Source organism: Heptranchias perlo, chromosome 10 (assembly GCF_035084215.1).
Source record: "Heptranchias perlo isolate sHepPer1 chromosome 10, sHepPer1.hap1, whole genome shotgun sequence".
NCBI lineage: Eukaryota > Metazoa > Chordata > Chondrichthyes > Hexanchiformes > Hexanchidae > Heptranchias > Heptranchias perlo.
This window is the reverse complement of record NC_090334.1, coordinates 26,325,016-26,339,650: the sequence shown is the minus strand read 5'-3', so window position 1 is coordinate 26,339,650 and position 14,635 is coordinate 26,325,016. Positions and strand designations below refer to the sequence as shown.

Sequence of the window (14,635 nt, the reverse complement as noted above, 5' to 3'; positions counted from 1 at the left end):
AGTTAACGTTTTGGGTGCAGACCCATTTTCAAAACTCAAGGGTTCGCACCTAAAATGTTGACTGGTCTGCCGTCTCAACAGCTGCTGCCTGACCTGCTGTTTTTGTGCTGCATTTATATTATAAGTTTGCTGCATATGGGAACACCGCCTTGGACAACAAACCAACAATCTAGAGCTCAGTTTGCCAACTGAGGTAGAGCCAGACATTTTTTTTCGCTCCTAGCATAATGTGTATACTGAGTGGCTCAGAGGAGGAATAGTGCATTTTTTACAGCACCAGAAACCTAGAATGGTATTTCAGAACTGCTTTCTGAATATAAATGTGCTATAAAATGAAGATGGCTGGATCAGTATTGAGTTCGGTTTAATTTTGGATTTGGTAAAGATTTGCTTCAGTTAGAACTGTGGTAGGAGATTGCTTGATTGAGAGGTCTAAACTCATGGATTTACTGTATTCTGTTTGCAGTGGATGATGTTCAAGTGTCATGCTACAGGATCCTGTGCAGTCTGTATGCCTTAGGAACAGGGAAGAACGTCTATGTTGAAAGGTAACTCCAACATCAATTGCAGTTTTAATCAGATTTGGGATCTGGAAATTCTGAAGACTCACATTGGTGTTGGTTTTTGAACAAATCCAGTTAAATGTAGATTGTTCTCAAATAACCAGTATCACTATCACTCCAGTTACCTCTCCACTGATGGCAGATTCATTGTTGGCAGCAAAATAATGCGAAAGCTTACAGAGACACTACTAAACAAGTGGGCCCAGAAAATCATGGGCCTGGATCCCAGCAATTATGCTGGTGTTGCAGACCACCGGGAACCTCCACCGCTGACCCTGACAGACTTTTCGACATCAGAGGGAGGTTCCCTAATTCTGCTGCCAATGGGTGTCTGTGGCACGACGGGTGCATGCAGGGCACTGGACACAGAAGGTACATGTCCCTGCCTCACTCTTACAACAATCCCCACGTTTGGCATGAGCAGAGTCTCTGCTGCCAAAAGGCCACAGAGGAAACTCTGGGGAAAAGACCGGGATTTGGTGTAACCAGGTCCCAGCTTAGTTTCCAGCCATTTCAGCGGACTCCCACAAAAATTACAGAACAGCTGTGGATTTTCAGGGCCATGGTGTTGGTCTGCACTTCTGGTCACGGTACTGTCTCCAACAGTGACTTAAATGCTTGCCATCTGAGACAGCTACAATTTTTAGCTAAGGTGGGCTGAGTAACTGAAGTGTTCATATCAGCCTCATACAGGCCAACAAAGTAGTTTTACTCTTGCTGCCTTGAACAGTTCGTGTCCTACCCATTCTGCAGCCCCTAGCTAAAAGTTGCATGCAGCAAGCTTAAAATAACAGTGCATGTGCAAGCTTGCATGTGTGCAATTGTTCAAATGTGGTCCAGCACTATAGAAACTCTCCCCAATACAAATTGAGTTAGTTCTACAGTACTGTGAGGCACAGCTAGCACCAATGTAAAGTGGAACTGATTTGTTTCCTAAGGATTTGTACTTTGCATTTTTATTGTCTGTGACTCTGAAAAGTAGCCTCTGTGCACCAATCACCTGCATTTACTTTGTCATTGGGTCCATAGGCCTGCTGAGCTCCACTACATATTGCAAACACATGGGACTGGCTCCCTGTATTTAATTTGCTGCAACAGGAGGACGTAATCCAATGACAGATTCATGGGCCCACATTGTCATGGGTCTGTGACCCTGTCAGTTCTTTGCAAATCAGATTGTTTATATTTAGGAGTACAACTAACAGCAAGAGAACCATGCGCTTGCTATTGGCTGCATTCTTCAATTGGTAAAGTATCCACTGATGTCAAGCAAGCATGGAAAAAGAAAAATGAAGCAAAGTAGTATTGTATTTAAGGTGTTCTTTCATACTTAATGGTATTTATGTAACAAAGAGCAGGTTGCAAAGCGGTACCTTTACAAATATAATGCAAGTTGATTATGTACTGTTTTTGCAGAATGAAAGGCGTTGTCTAACTGCCATTTCATCGGTGGGTAGCTGCTTTCTTTTTTAAAGCAAGTTGTTTCAGACAATTTAGCATCAAAATATTTGAATACTGCACCCGTGCACCAATATACTTCTGCAATTAGATATTTTCTTTACTCCTGTTTACTATGTTCTATGAGGGTAGAAATTCCTGAGCGAAACTACTTTCGCTACTGAGAATTGGGGGAGCAAATGCTTCAGTTACATTAACATTGTCTACTTTTATGACAGAAAAAAATCTCCCAATTGCACTTGGCACAAATGTAGTGGAGGTTTGGCATTATGGATCTCTGCCAAACGCTCTGATTGCTTGTTCTGCTCCAGTAACACCAGCGATGAAGACTGGAACATTCGCCTTTGTTTAAGTGAGAGTTGTTTTGCTTGAGTGTATATCAGTGCACGAGTCAGTAGGGGAAGAAAACATAACAAAAAAGAAAGAACTTGCATTTATATATAGCACCGTTCACGCCCTTGGGGTGTTCCAAAGTGCTACACAGCCAATGACTTACTTTTGAAGTGCAGTCACTGTTGTTTTGTAGGTAGATGTGGCAGCCAATATGTATGCAGCAAGGCCCCACAAACAGCAGATGAATGAATGACCAGATAATCTGTTTTAGTGATGCTAGTTGAGGAAGGGATTTTGGCCATGACACCGGGAGAACTACCTACTCCTCCTCTTCATGGGACCCTTTTTTTATTCGTTCATGGGATGTGGGCGTTGCTGGCAAGGCCGGCATTTATTGCCCATCCCTAATTGCCCTTGAGAAGGTGGTGGTGAGCCGCCTTCTTGAACCACTGCAGTCCGTATGGTGAAGGTTCTCCCACAGTGCTGTTAGGAAGGGAGTTCCAGGATTTTGACCCAGTGACAATGAAGGAACGGCGATATATTTCCAAGTCGGGATGGTGTGTGACTTGGAGGGGAACGTGCAGGTGGTTCCCATGTGCCTGCTGCTCTTGTCCTTCTAGGTGGTAGAGGTCGCGGGTTTGGGAGGTGCTGTCGAAGAAGCCTTGGCGAGTTGCTGCAGTGCATCCTGTGGATGGTACACACTGCAGCCTCTGTGCGCCAGTGGTGAAGGGAGTGAATGGTTCGATGGTGGATGGGGTGCCAATCAAGCGGGCTGCTTTGTCCTGGATGGTGTCGAGCTTCTTGAGTATTGTTGGAGCTGCACTCATCCAGGCAAGTGGAGAGTATTCTATCACACTCCTGACTTGTGCCTTGTAGACGGTGGAAAGGCTTTACATCTACCTGAACAAGCAGATGAGGCCACGGTTCAACATCTCATCTGAAAAATGGCACATTCAACAATTCATTACTCCCTCAATACTGCACTGAAGTGTCAGCCTAGATTATAGAGAGACTGGCACTGGACTACCAGCTTCACCCTCCTCATTTTGCCTATGCTATCAATGCTAGAGTTAGAGGCTTGATGCTCCCAGCAGGGTCTCCATCCTCCTGTTGTGAGCCATCTCATCTTGCAACCAGAGAAATAATCTCGAAATATTGCAAATTTCAAGAGTGCAGACAGTGTGTATGAGTAAATGAAAATACATCCTGCAGCTAGGTTATGTTTATAGGGGTTTGCTATGTGAAGCACATTAACACATCAGTGCAACAAGAGTTTTATTTGTAAGTTGCAGCTTTAATTTATGCCCTGCTACAGAATGACCATGCATTATATGGTGCTTTACATGGGACGGTAGTAATAAGTTAGTTAAAAATACTTTGTAGCATGCAACACTTGGGACTGCTCGTTGATATAGAAAACTATCGCCTATTACCAGTTTTCCTAGGGTCTGCCATCTTGCTCATTTGCAGTCAAGTCCTTTGCTCTCTGCTGTCATGCATTCTGTATGACATTTTAATGCAAAGGGTCCATAGGAGTGCTAAAGTGGGCAGCTGTTCTTTGACTCACTTCATGGAGTGTCACCTCATGGACTCCATCAGTAAATCTGGGAGCTCACGGTCTGGAACCCTCTATTTTACTGCAGTCTTTATCCACCTACACTTCTTGTGCAGCCAGATTGCAGTGATTTAAATAGCTGCTGCAGCAGAGTTGCAAAATCCCTGGCAGGTGTTGAAGACATAGCCCACTGTGAAAGCAGAGCCGCTCCATGCATTAGGAAAGTAGGTCGATCATGAATTTGAGTCAGGAACAGCTGTGCAAGAAAAGTCAGTGGATTTAGTCACAGTGCACTGTTTCTGCCCAAATCATATCCCCACAGGAACTTCTACCTTTCATTGCAAAAACGAAAGGCAGATTTTGAAAGCTGTCAATGAGATTCAATGTTCTATTGATTAATATGTGTAGAAGTTTTCTATTGGTTCTCAAACAGGGCTAATGAGACAGTCATTTACTTTTCTTCAAATCAATCATAGAATGTTACAGCATTAAAACAGGTCGTTCAGCCCATCATGTGCCAGTGATTTACTCCACCTAACCCGAGCCTAATCCCAGTCTCCTGCTTGCTCCCCATACCCTTTAATATTCCTCTATTTCAAGCATCTATCTCATCTACATATAAAAGAATCTACAAATTCTGCTTTAACAATGTTTGTGATAGAGAATTTCTCATGCTATTCAACCTCTGTGTAGAGAATTGCTTTTCTAACCTCTCTAATTCTTTTTATGATTATCCTAAATCTTGCTGTCTTGCTGACTAGTGGAAACAATCTATCACTATTTACCCTATTATAACTCTTTGAAATCTTGATGACTTCTATCAAATCATTCTTTAACTTTCTCATGTCTAGTAAAAAAAAAGCCAGAGCTTCTTCATAACTGTCGCCCCTGATCCCTGATGACATCCTACAGCTGCATCTCTTTCTATATCTTTCCTATAAAGAGTTTGAGTTTAGAAGCCACTGTAAAGCTGCAAAATATTTGCACTACTGAAATATTGTAATATAATTTGCGACCTATACTTGTTCACACTGTCCTGTTTTCACCTGCAACAACTGCAGTTGCTTGAATATTGGCACATTTTTAAATATTTTGGTTTTACAGGAGTTGGTTGCCCTTTTTATGTCCCCAAGATGGCTTTACCATTTCCCTTTCCTCTTGTGTCACAGGCAGCGGCCAGTCCTTGGGGAATGTCTAGCCACTCTTGCAGCAGCCATGCCGGTAGCTTTTCTCGAGCCTTCTATCAACATACACAACATGCAGTCAGTTTTCAATACGAAAACACCTCGGGAACGCGTCAGTATGTATCAGTAACTTTTTTAAAAAAAATGTTTTAATGTCAACTATTCTCTTAGAGTTAACTTGAAAATAAATTCTAAATATTGTGCAGTGTTTAAGTACTAAATAGTCTGTGTTGATACATTCAGAATGCATTTAATCAAATTTAAAGTCAATTGGCAACATAAGGTACAGAATATTATGACTTATTAATTGTCAAGCATTTACATTGCAACATGTTTGTTCCTCTAACCTGGCAGTTTTCCAATGTCGCTTCCTTGGTTCCATAAAATAATGGGCTGAATTTTCCTCTCCTATCCTGCCTGAAATTGCTGGATTGTTGCCAGCTGCCCTTCCCTGCCTGTTGCATGCAAACGATAGTGGGGTTGTGAGGGCCCAGGTTTCTGGCATATTTTCCTGGTGTCCACCCATGTTATCACTGTGTCCCTAGACTGTCATGTGGAAGGTGACAGTAGGCCCTGGGAAATGGCAGTAACAGCCCTCAGGTCCCCTAAAGGAGAGAGAGCGCCTTTTAGCGGTGTCCTCTTCCACCAATCTGGCCGCCACTAGCCTACCTGCATTGGGCTCACTCTACAATGCTGCTGGGGCTCTTCTACCCTTTTAAATGCCCGGCAGCTTTTTCTGATGCTGCAACAGTAATCCCGTTGCAGCACTGCTAGGATTTTGCAGCCAGACATTGGCAGGCTCCCGCTGAACAGCAGGAATCCCACTGGGAGCCTGCCATGCATGGATGATGACCCTTGACCCAGGAAACTGGAGAGGGGTTACATCGGTTTGGGAGAGGCGGGCAGAAATCTCTTGCCGCTTGAACACTGCTGCTGGGAGGAGAATCCAGCCCAATGAGTTCAGTAAAATGTTGTCCTGCTGCCAAAATCTGGGAAATAAATATAGGAAACGTGAGAGGACTCTGGGGCTTACCGAAAGTTAAACAAAGTGACATTGGGTGTAGACATCTTGGGCCTGGATTTTCACTCCCAGCCGTGGAGAGCGGGGGTGGGGGAGCATTTCCAGGTGGGAAACCCGGAAGCATGAGTTTCCTGGACGTCCTTACAATTTTGACGTAAGAATATCTTTTAAATTTCTCAGCGGGTTTCCCACCCGACAGCCAGCCAAATTGACAGGCTGGCTGCCTGTCCGATGGGAAAGCAGCCGGGGAGCAGATCGGACTTAAGTCTGACTTCGGGGGCTTGGTACCAGACATCGAGGAGGGGGGGGTTGGTCATCAGTTGGGGTGAGAGGGTGTGTGACATTGGGGTGGGGGTGGTCGGACATCGGGGGGTCGGAGACAGCGGGGGTGGGGTCGGTTATCGGTGGGGTCGAAGAAATCGGGGAGGGGGGGTCAGACATCAGGTGGGGGGTAGTGGATAGATCAGGGGGCTTCGGACAGCGGGGTGGGGGCCGGCTGATCGCATGCGTGGGGTCGTGGCAGATAAGCTTGTTGGGCCTGGAGGAAAAACTCCTGCTCCTCCTGGCCCACAAGTAGTGCAATAAAGACATTCACCTGTTGATCCCGGACCTTCTCGCCTCCTCTTACATGGCGTGAAGCAGAAGACTCGGGAATCCCGGCCCCCAGGAGTTAAAAATAAAAAAGCTATTACAATGGAGGCACGCAGTCTCCTTAAAAGATTTTACTGACCGACCCGCCTCCTGAGAGCGGATTGGTCACCCATCCTTCGACCTGCCTCCGTTAAAACCGGAAGTGGGCGGGTTGGAGGCGAGTTGGGGTCGGGTTTTACATTTTTACAATTTTTACCTTCCCACCCGCTCCCCAACTTACCCATCCTTGGGGAATAAAATTACCCCTCATATGCCTGTAAAGCTATTGTGTTACAGAGAAATGGTCATTACCTGCGGACAAAGGTCAGGAAAATTGGCCTAACTGTTGCAATGGTCAACAACAGTACCAATAGGAAATGTGAAAAAAAAAGCTAATCTATGTTAGGACTTACTCTTCAATGAGATAAACAGCCTTTTCTCCACATGCTTGGGTTGCTGGATGAAGTAGGAAGAACTGCTCCCAAATCACTCATCAAAGCAAGTGAGTTGGAATGACAGATAGTCCTTGGACTTGCAAACTCCACCTTCTTGCAGGTTGTTACCACCAGCCTGGCTTTGAATTATTGTACAATTTAACAAAATGATGCGAACAATCTACAAGTTTCAATTGTTTGTCATTCACTGAGAACTAAACCAAGAAAAAGTCACTAATGTAAAATGACTAAAGAATAAATATGAAACAGTGAAACTATTATAGTATTCCTACAGTCTGGATGATTATCTTTACAGATATATCAGTTCAGTTCAGACGGATAACTGCTGGTCGTAGTTACAATTGTTTCTTTATTGGTGCATCCCAAACATCCGCACCTAATTATATATTTTCTTTTTGTTTAAGTTTGATCCACAAGTTTTATACCACAAGAACAGTCCAATTGTAGTAAATAAAGCTGACAGTTCAAATGAACTATTCAACATCTTTTCTGCTAGAATCTGCTGCTGAACTCCTCCATTCATGCATTTGTGACCTCCAGACTTGACTAGTCCACTGCTCTCCTGGCCGGTCTCCTATCCTGTTCACTCCATAAACTTCAGTTCATCCAAACCTCTGTTACCCACATTCTATCCCACACCAAATTCCACTCACCCATCACCCCTGTCTTCAATAACCAACCATGGCTCTGGGTGCCCCAACGCCTCAAATTAAAAATTCTCATCCTTGTGCTTAATTTCCTTCATGGCCTCTCCTCTCCCTGTCTTAGGAATCTCCTCCAAGCCTTGAACCTCCTCTAGAATTTTCTGCTCCTCTAACTCTGAACTTTTGTGCATCCCTCCATCCCTTTGCCCCTCCATTGGTAGCCGTTCCTTCAGCAGCCTAGGCCCCCTGTGCTGGAATTTCCTCCCTAAACACCTCCGCCTCTTAAGGTTGTCAACGCTGGCCGCATTCCTGGAGGTTTCATCACATGGCATCCTGTCTCAAACAGCCTTTTTTTCCCATCTCCAATACTTTCATAGCTAATAAACAAAAGTGTTCAAAGAAAATGAGAAAAAAACATAATTTTTGTTAATGCCCCAATAATTTTTCTTCTGGGTTGATCACAGCAATGCCCTGAAAATTCATCTTTAAAGCTTGGAGACTCCAGGACAGTCCACCTCCCTCTCCTTCTTTGGGGCCCTCCTTAAAGACCAGCTCTATGACCAAGCTTTTGGTCACCCTGTCCTAATAGCTCACTCTTTGTCTTGGTGTCCTTTTTTAAAAAATATGCCTCTGTGAAGGGCCTTAAAGGTGCTTTTTAAATGCAAGTTGTTGCTGTAGAATATTTTTTATTTCAATAGCATGATCTGTTTCTTATTGAATGCAGTATATATGAAGGACAAGGATGACACTTTGTTTGCTTTGCCAGTTCTAGGCTTGCCAGACACTGTGGAGGAGGTGTGCCCAGAGATACCTCAACTAGATGGGTTAATAAAGGATATCAGTGATACGGCAGAATCTGGAGCCAGATACACCGAGATGCCTCATATTATTGAAGTTATTTTGCCCATGTTGTGTAATTATCTGTCATATTGGTGGGAACGAGGCCCTGAGAACAAACCTGGTGGGCATTACTGTACTGTAGTCAACTCTGAACAACTTAGTGTAATCTTGGGCAATATCCTGAAAATCTTGAACAATAATCTGGGCATTGATGACGCTTCCTGGATGAAGAGACTTGCTGGTAAGAATAATATATTTTTGCAGCCCTCCTTGGATACATCAATTTTCCTCAAGATGTTTTCCCTTTCAATGCAGCCAACCACTTTGTACTCGTGGAAGCAATATATCTATTCTGCTTTGATGAAACCTATAAATCTATGTACATAAAATTTGATGGATATTAAATCCTGACCAATTTATATTACACATCAATTAGTATTAGAAGAATATCATTATATTACCACTTTTAAATTACACAAAGTGATTTCAACTGCACACCCATCTGATAGTGCCTTGACCTGACTTCTGAGTGCACTGGAAAGAAAGAGCTTGCTTTGATATAATGCCTTTCAAATCCTCAGGACACTCCAAAGCACTTTACATCCAATTAGGAACACAGGAAAGAACAGGTGTAGGCCATTCAGCCCCTTGGGCCTGTAACACCATTCATTTAGATCATGGCTGATCTGTACCTGACCTCCATATCCCTAAATACTCTTACCTAAAAAAAAATCTGTCTATCTCAGTTTTGAATTTTTCAATTGACCTAACCTCAGCAGCTTTTTGAGGAAGAGAATTTCAGATTTCCACTATCCTTTGGGTGAAGAAGTGCTTCCTGACATCACCCCTGAATGGCCTAGCTGTAATTATAAGGATTATGCTCCCTTATTCTGGGCTGTCCCACTTGAGGAAATAGTTTCCCTCTATCTACCCTATCAAATCCTCTAATTATCGTAAGCATCTCAATTAGATCATCCCTTAAACTTCTATACTCAAGTGAATACAAGCCTAGTCTGTGCAACTTGTTCTCATAATTAAACCCTTTTAGCCCCGGTATCATTCTGGTGAATCTGCACTGCACCCCCTCCACAACCAATATATCCTTCCTGAGGTGCGGTGCCCAGAACTGAACACAGTACTCCAGATGCGGTCTAAGCAGAGCTTTATACAACTAGAATAACTTCTACCCCTTTATATTCCAACCCCCTTGAGATAAAGGCCAACATTCCATTAACCTTTTAAATTATTTTTTGTAGCTTTTAGTGATTTCAGTACATGGACCCCTAAATCTCTATGCTCCTCCATAGTTTCTAGCTTCTTACCATTTAGAAAATACTCTGATTTGTCAGGTCTCAAGAATTACTTTTGAAAAGTAGTCACATTTGTTTTGTAGGCAAACGCAGCAGCCAATTTGCATACAAATAGCAATGAGATAATTGACCAATTAATCTATTTTTGATGATGTTGATTTAGGGTTAAATTTTGGCCAGGATACCAGAAGAACTCCCCTGCTCTCTTGTAATAGAGCCATGGGATTTTTTTGCGTCCACCTAAGGGGCCTTGGTTTAACGACTCATCCGAAAGACAGCACCTCTGGCAACACAGTACTGCATTGACATGTCAGCCTAGATTACGTGCTCAAATCCAGGAGCTGGGCTTGAAGCCACAACCTACTGACTCAGAGATAAGAGTGTTACCATTGAGACAAGACTGTCACTTCCACTGAAGACAGGCACTGTCAGACCCTGACCCTCTCACATGCTGCAGTTTAATTCCAGCTTGGTTCAAAACATTACATTTTAGGAGGAGCATTGGGCCTCTTAGGAGCTTTTGCCATTTTGCATGGAATTTTTTAATATTACAAGAGAATGTCTGCTCCCCTGTGCTCTCCTAACACGAAAAATTAGCCACCCTGGAGTGGAGCTTTGCATATACATGTAACTCCTAGTGGCTGGTATCAGTGCAACCTGCATTGATATGCAGTTAGCAGTATAATCTCTGGTCTATTGGCTACTTATCAGGCTATATATAACCAGCAGCTGCTGTGTAACTCATATTGGAAACATTTGACAAACTAGAATGTTCTGTGAAACTTAATTGGATCACCAATCAGACCAGAGCAAAGTGTAGAGTAGTGGGTGCATAACAGGCAGAACAAATCTGTTCAGAGAAGAATTCAACACTCCTCTGTGTGATGTTTTATTTTGCTCTAGGAAAGTTGCAGAGAGCTTGATCTTTCTGCTTTCACCATGAGGGTGATGATGTGATCTGCACTATAGCTCACCAATGAGCTGACTTCACTCCATCATGCAAAGTCAGATCATATAATATTTAAATTTTGCTCCCAGTGCATCCTGAGCAATGCACTGAGAGTGTGGAGATTACAGGGGTGGGATTTGCAGCACCAGAAGTACAGAAATTAATCTGATGACAACTCGAGAAGAAAGGGACTTTTTGGGCAGGGTTGAGCATTGTGCTGGAGAAAAATTAGCAGAAGGTCAGAACCATCAAGGTAAAAAATTAAAAACTTTTCCACAGGCCCTCCTTTGTGGTGGGTGCTAAACAACTGAAACGTTAGCCGGGCAGTCCAGCCACATTATGGGGAGCAGGCCGAATAACAATTTTAAAAAGTGCCCTAATCAACCTTGCACACTTTGAATGTTGGCACCGAGTGCGCTGTATGTTGGGAAACTGCACTGAGGCATGGTGGGCACATTGGGTGTGAAGTAGGCCTGATGCACCCAATTACATGTGGAGTTGGCACCCATCATTGACCCCATGTTTATATATCACATCAACTAGCTGTTTCTCTTTGTACTCTCTAGTGTACGCTCAACCAATCATTAGCAAAGCTAAGCCTGAACTGCTGAAAAATCAATTCATCCCAACCCTGGAGAAACTGAAGAAGAAATCAATAAAGGTTGTAATGGAGGAAGAGCAGGTGAAAGCAGAGGGCAAATCAGATATCCAGGAGGCTGAGCTGCTAGTTCTGGATGAGTTTGCTGTTCTCTGCCGAGATCTTTATTCCTTCTACCCAATTTTGATCCGCTATGTGGATTATAACAGGCAAGATTACCAACATGATTCTTAAGTAGCATGTTCCTGTGAAAACTTTTTAATTTTTTAGTTATGTTCTGTGGGATTGTTTGTGGATTAAAAGCAAAGAATTCAGTACTTACAGCTGAAGTAAATCTCATGACCTCCCCTCCCCCCACTCCAACTTGGTAAAAAACTCTTTTGTTTCTTTCTGCTCTCTCTTTTTCCCTTTTTTGTGCAATCCTCCCCTCTGTTCCCAGCCTTGGGTCACCGATCTTCCCCTCCCCACTCTTTCCCCTTTTACACCAATACATTGCTCCAAAACCTACTGACTTTTTCAGCCTCCTCTTCTGACTCACACCTGGAATCCTGCACAAAACCTTTTTGAAAGTTGCCATTTTCTTTTGTGCAGAACTGCAGGCACAAGTCGAAAAAGAGACCTGAATAAGTCAGTGTGTATGAGGAAAAGTGGGACGAGACTGAGGAAGGGGAAACCAGTAGCTTGAGGATGAAATCTATGGCCCAAGTCCCAGGAGAGTGAACAGCAGGGGGGCAGGGGTAGCAACATGATCTAAGGCTTGAGATAGAAAGCAGGAGTGTGTCATTGTGTTAGGAACCAGGTACAGGTTTGGCATTTGGATAGCCCAGCTAATGACATCGATCAGATCGATGGTTACCTGTTTACCCAAAGTGAGATATCCCAAAAGTGGCCTGGAAATTGCTCAAGAAATTATGGCGAGGCTAACAGGGCTCACCGTTATTTCAGGGCAAATGGAAGAGCAAGTTCTGGCGAGCGCGCTTACACAGTCAAATGCAGAAATCTGGAACTTGCTCTTCCTGATTCCCTGCTGATCTTCCAGCTTTGTGTTAAAGAGATATCACAGGCTGGAATCAATGGACCAACGCAAACTTGCTCTCCTGCCCAGCTAGAAACTAACTAATCTCGCCAGAAAAAAGATACGCTGAGTTATATCAGGTCTAAACTAACTTTTAACAGCGTGATAAGTATTAATCACTGCCAAACTATCTCTCTGGCACTGAACATTAACTTTTAAAAGTGTGGAGTTTCATTACTCCCAATTTTAATAGTTTTTGGACATTTTCAAAAAAAACTTTTTAATTAAAAAATGTTACATTTTTATTTTTTTACTTTTTCTTTCTGTCTCTTTTATCTCAGTCTTTTAATCTTACCCTCTCTTTATTTTTCTTTCCTATCTGATTTTATAGTACATTTACTAATCCTATCTGACACTTCCTGGTTTTTAGTCTGCGCGGTTTGTGAATGAGCTTCACTTTCTGGTTCTCACAACGTGGCATCCTTCAGGCTGATTGATGGAGGGGACACAGAGATCCTTTCCTCCTCTCACAGCTCAGAGAAGCCCGGGAACTACTGCTGCACTTCTTGCGGCTCTCAATAAAAGCAAGTCGGAGCCTAGAAGCCCGCAAACAGTTTGTGGGTGAGTTAGTTACTTACGAACGGCAGGCGACTGTCCGTTCGCCGCTCGTAGCAATTTCCGGCCCAATGTAAATTACTTTAACGTCATATGATAATCAAGATATCATCTCCTAAAATTTTATAATATTTAAAAGACAGTTTATGACTCCCCCACTCACCAGGTAAATTTATCCAGTAATTAGCTGAGCTGTGCAGAGCAGGAAGGTTTCTGGTTTTATCCACAGACTGTGCTGACTTGGTTGATCTCAGAAAAGGTAGCAAGAGAGGTACTACATTTGGCTTCTGCACTCCAAGGTTAGGATGGGGAAGGTCCCACTCCTGATCACTAACTATCCAGCAGCCCATGCTTGGGTGCATGTGTCTACACAGTAGGTGAGGATAGTAGGATCAGGCTCAACTATGTTGCCTCTTGTGGTCAAATAGTCTCCTGACACTCAATGTTAAGGCCGAGACGATGGCTTCCTGGGCTAAGTAACAGAGGATACCCAACAACTAAAGAACCTTCAAGGAGTAAGCACCTTCCGGAGAGGGGAGAACCATTCGCAAGGCAAAATACACAAAAATAGTTTTATGTTATAGTTTGAATATTACAGTAAATGTAGTGTCATAGAATTTCAAGAATCCATTTTGTTTTTACTGAGCTACAAAGACTTAGAATGCAGCACTAGATTATTCAACAAATCCGTTTTTTTAATATAACTCACACGATTAAAGCTGAATTTGTTCTTCTCTCATAGTTATTTTTGTTGTTGTTTCTATAAATTTATTTTCCGGAGCTTTTCACCATCAGGATGTGAACAGTCAGTTCCAACTATCGTGCTTTTTTCCAGGGCAAGATGGCTGAAGGAACCAGATGCAGACGCTGAGGAGCTATTCCGCATGGTGGCTGAGATTTTCATCTTGTGGTGTAAATCACCTGTAAGGAATTAATTTACAAACTCATCTAAAAACTCACGTAAAAAGATTTTTTTTTTAAATGAAATAATTCTTCACTTTAGAGAGAAGTTTTTGAGCATTGTAAAAACTTGAGTTTGATTGAGCCACACTTTGTTGCAGCCAGTTGGCGTTCCAATGTCCTGCTTTATGGTCTTAGTTCACTAAGTTTCTAGGGCTTCGCTAAATAGTTCTTGCCTGCCTCAGCACCGAAGTCCACTCCAGGAAGTGATCCCTCACTCTCTACAAACTGGAATGTGACTTTATATGCATAATATCTAGTAATGTAAAGTTGCTCAAGACTAAAGCTGAAACTCTTGTTACTATAATAACTCACTGAATTGAGATGAGCCCTCTTGTGTTCAGATAACAGAAAAATAGACATTCTATTGAGTTAAACTAAAGACTATAGAACAGGTTTATTAAAAATAAAAAGTAGCAGAAAATCAATACAGCAGATTTCACTTGATTATAAAACATTTCACTTACTTCTTGATTAAAAAAATAAAAAAGATGCTATTTATTTT

The 14,635-nt window shown here is 42.7% G+C and overlaps 1 protein-coding gene across 1 annotated transcript in view; it reads left to right on the top strand.

Moving 5' to 3' along the window:
- Window positions 1-14,635, top strand: part of ryr3 (ryanodine receptor 3) — a 399,971-nt gene that overhangs the window by 291,092 nt on the left and 94,244 nt on the right. Inside the window, exons 64-68 of the mRNA XM_067991361.1 lie at window positions 467-548; window positions 5,079-5,209; window positions 8,610-8,924; window positions 11,509-11,749; window positions 14,006-14,093. Coding sequence (XP_067847462.1) covers window positions 467-548; window positions 5,079-5,209; window positions 8,610-8,924; window positions 11,509-11,749; window positions 14,006-14,093 — 857 coding nt within the window. The remainder of the gene's footprint in view (window positions 1-466; window positions 549-5,078; window positions 5,210-8,609; window positions 8,925-11,508; window positions 11,750-14,005; window positions 14,094-14,635) is intronic.